This window comes from Castor canadensis, chromosome 8 (assembly GCF_047511655.1).
Source record: "Castor canadensis chromosome 8, mCasCan1.hap1v2, whole genome shotgun sequence".
Classification (NCBI taxonomy): Eukaryota; Metazoa; Chordata; class Mammalia; order Rodentia; family Castoridae; genus Castor; species Castor canadensis.
Window position 1 is genome coordinate 33,144,076 of NC_133393.1, and position 3,003 is coordinate 33,147,078.

The 3,003-nt window shown below is 50.4% G+C and overlaps 1 protein-coding gene across 1 annotated transcript; it reads right to left on the bottom strand.

The window, feature by feature from the left end:
* Positions 1-339: 339 nt before the first annotated feature.
* Positions 340-2,668, bottom strand: Hdgfl1 (HDGF like 1). Its single transcript, XM_020153531.2, has 3 exons — positions 2,532-2,668; positions 1,482-1,629; positions 340-1,409 (listed from the first exon to the last, which is right to left on the bottom strand). Exons 1-3 carry the CDS (start codon positions 2,666-2,668, stop codon positions 738-740), a joined length of 957 nt encoding a protein of 318 aa, XP_020009120.2. The 3' UTR covers positions 340-737.
* Between the last annotated feature and the right edge of the window lie 335 nt (positions 2,669-3,003).

Here is a 3,003-nt window from a genome sequence, read left to right on the forward strand (position 1 = left end):
TTCTCACAACCCTAACCAAAGAAGCTAGGCAATTGAGCCTTCAGGTGCCATAAACAGGGAGCTCCAAATGTCTCAGTGAAAAAATAAAAAAAATAAAAAAACTGGACAACTCCTAGAACTTCCTGGAAGGGATTCACAGAGGTTCTCCCCTATTAGTTGCTTCCAGTTTCCCAAAATGTGTCAGAACGGGTATGGGAGGAGGAGACAACAGCTCAGTTAAATATTGTCTTCATACCCCTCCCCCCATCCATCCCCACCACCAGAGTTTGAAGATCACCCCTCCCAAGTCTCTGGAAGTCACCACTGCTCTCCATCCTGCACCTCTTTCACTCCTCTCTCTGCGTCCAAGGCAGAGGTCCAGAAAGCTTGAGGGGGAGGGGGGGAGAGTGGTGTCAGTAGGTGGAAAGTCTCTTCAGGCCTCAACACAAGTGCTGGAAACAGCTCCAGGCAGGGAGGAGCAGAGAGAGTGGCCGCATCTCTTCCCAGAAGGCAGGGACTTGACTCAGGTCCCAGGGGTATAGTATGAGGGAGGTGAGAGCCAGGTGGTCTGCTGCATCCAGGTGGTCTGCCCCATGCCCCATGGGCCAGGGTTGGGGAGGGAAAGTGAGTAGAAAAAGGCAGGGGGTCGGATTGGGGGAGATAGGGAGCTCTAGTTCTCAGCTATGGCAGTTTTCTCCGGTAATAGGCTGCGCCAGGAAAGGGGGGAGGGCTCTTCTTGAAACACCGTGATACAGCCATCACCATCTCCGCTGCCTGGGTTTGGGGAGAATCGAGGGGGCCTCTTCTTCCTCCCACCCTAGCTCCTGTTCGAGGCTGGGCACCGCCGTGGCACCGCACTCCACGAGGCGAGGCCTCTCACGTTCACAGTCCTCTGCCTGCTCCTCGCCATAGCCATGGCCATCGCCATCGGGGACGGCCTCCTTGAGCCGTTTGGGGGAGTCCTCCTGTGGGTCCCCCGCGTCCCTCATGAACAGCTCCTTATCCTCCTTTTCGGCGGGCTCCTCCACCAACAGCTGGGCCTCGTCCTCTGCCTGCTCCTCGTCCTCCTCCTCTGGCTGTGCACTGGACGGGTGGGCGCGGTTCTTCTCCTCCTCCTGGCCCTGGTGGTCGTAGGCATTGAGCATCGGGTTGTTCTCAATCTCCCACAAACCCTCGTTGAAGCCTCTCCTCTTAAGGGGCTTGCCGAATTTCTCCTTGGACTCCTTGTAGGGGAAGAGATATTTGGGACCCAGGAAGGCCGTCTCGTGGGTGCCAAAGAAAAACACCTGGTACCGATTGGATTCGGCCATTTGCTCTATCCTGGCTGGCCAGTGAGTACAGCCCTTTAGTTTGGCAAACACCAGGTCCCCGGTCTTGAACTTGCACCTGCTGTAACACGACAAGGCGGGCACTGCGGGAGGTGGCCTTGGCTACGGGGGAAGGCAGCGCAGGAGTCTGCGCGGAGTCCAAGCGGCCTCTGAACCCGGTGCGTGCGCGCGCACCGCCTCAAGGGCAGCGCCTCCATCCTGAGAAGGTTCGGCTGAGAAGGGTGCATTGTCTCCGAGACCCACAGTTGCGACCAAGTGGGACACTGTGGTTTTTAGAGTGGTGCAGCAAAAAGCTCCGGATATTATTACCTGGTCGAGTGACCTACAAAGGCAGAAATTGGACAAGAAAACACAGTGACACTATTAGCACATAGTTCCCTGGAACTAGAAATACCTAGAGCAAACTTACAGTGTCCCCCTAGGCCCTGATCTGCTCACTTACAAAAATCTCCACGTGTGTTAGGAGCTACCAATGACATGCCTGTTTTGGTGATTTCAACCATTTTCTGATATGTTTTGGGAACTAGCATTGGGGCCTTAAGTGATGCACGAGAACAGATGGGAGTATGACTAAAGAAAAGAGTCAGCAGTATGGTGTCTAGAGAACTCATCACTTGATAAAAAAAATTGCAACGTTATAAAACGTTTTCAGGTTTGTAAAATGGGTAAAGCAATACCATGACCATGGTCAACCAGACGTATCAAAATTTCCTACTTTATTTGGAAAGGTTCCCATGTAGTGAAAGATACAACTATATGGTTGTAATACTGAGATTTCTTAGTATTTATTAGAGAACACTGAGTTCTTACGAGACAGATTAGAGGGACTCAACTTTCTCTGGACCACTGGGGAAGGAATTAAGTGAGCATTGTTAAAGCACTGTTGAATACTGCTAAATTCACTGTTAATAATAAGTCTTTATTGTAAACACCCCCCATTAATGTATATTTTTTATTTAAATAAGACAAGATGTAAAGGCTGAGGTGATTTGACTTCCTAACTGATAGCTGACAGACCCTTCCTTGGTGCTCTGGCTGCCTTGAGTAAAGAACTATTAGCCAAGCAGTCAGCCAGACTGCCAGCTATTTGAACAATTTACAGTAAGAGTGATTACTCTGAGGACTCGCCCAGGTGCAAAGGACCACTACAACCAAGGCTGAAGACACACTGCACTGGCCTTGGAAAGCAGCGATCTAAGCAGGACAAGCCCAACTCTATCTGACCCTGCAGTCATTTTCACCCAGGCCAGAGGGGGAGCGCATCCATGGTGACTCAGTAGAAGACCCTGTGATTGGTGCAAACTCAGTTTTTCATTTTCGTGAGGGACTGTGCCATAACCCGTGTAAATGCAGTTCTTCATGGTGGTCTGTTGTGATTGGTGCACATAACCTTGGCACACCCCCTTTCTGTCTATCTAAAAAGGTTGTTTAGCACACTTTTTAAGTCAGCTGGGGGACACCCTGCTGTGCCCTGGTGTTACAACATTAGGCCTAATAAAAGATTTCTCTCCAGTGTTTTTGGTTTTTTTTTGTTTTTGTTGTTTATTTTGTTTGGGGTTTTTCTTGCGGTACTGGAGTTTGAACTCAGGGCCTACACCTTGAGCCACTCCACTGGTCCTTTTTTATTAGGTATTCTCGAGACAGGGGCTGGCTTCGAACTTCGATCCTCCTGATCTCTGCCTCCTGAGTAGCTAGG

What these genes read in the sequence shown, in the direction of transcription:
- Hdgfl1 (XM_020153531.2), bottom strand. Translation starts at nt 2,668, where the DNA reads ATGAAGAACTGCATTTACACGGGTTATGGCACAGTCCCTCACGAAAAT. An exon ending in TGGGTGAAAATGACTGCAGG is followed by an intron (nt 1,630 to 2,531) that starts GTCAGATAGAGT and finishes CTGCCTTTGTAG; the next exon opens with GTCACTCGACCAGGTAATAA. An exon ending in GAGGCGCTGCCCTTGAGGCG is followed by an intron (nt 1,410 to 1,481) that starts GTGCGCGCGCAC and finishes CTTCCCCCGTAG; the next exon opens with CCAAGGCCACCTCCCGCAGT.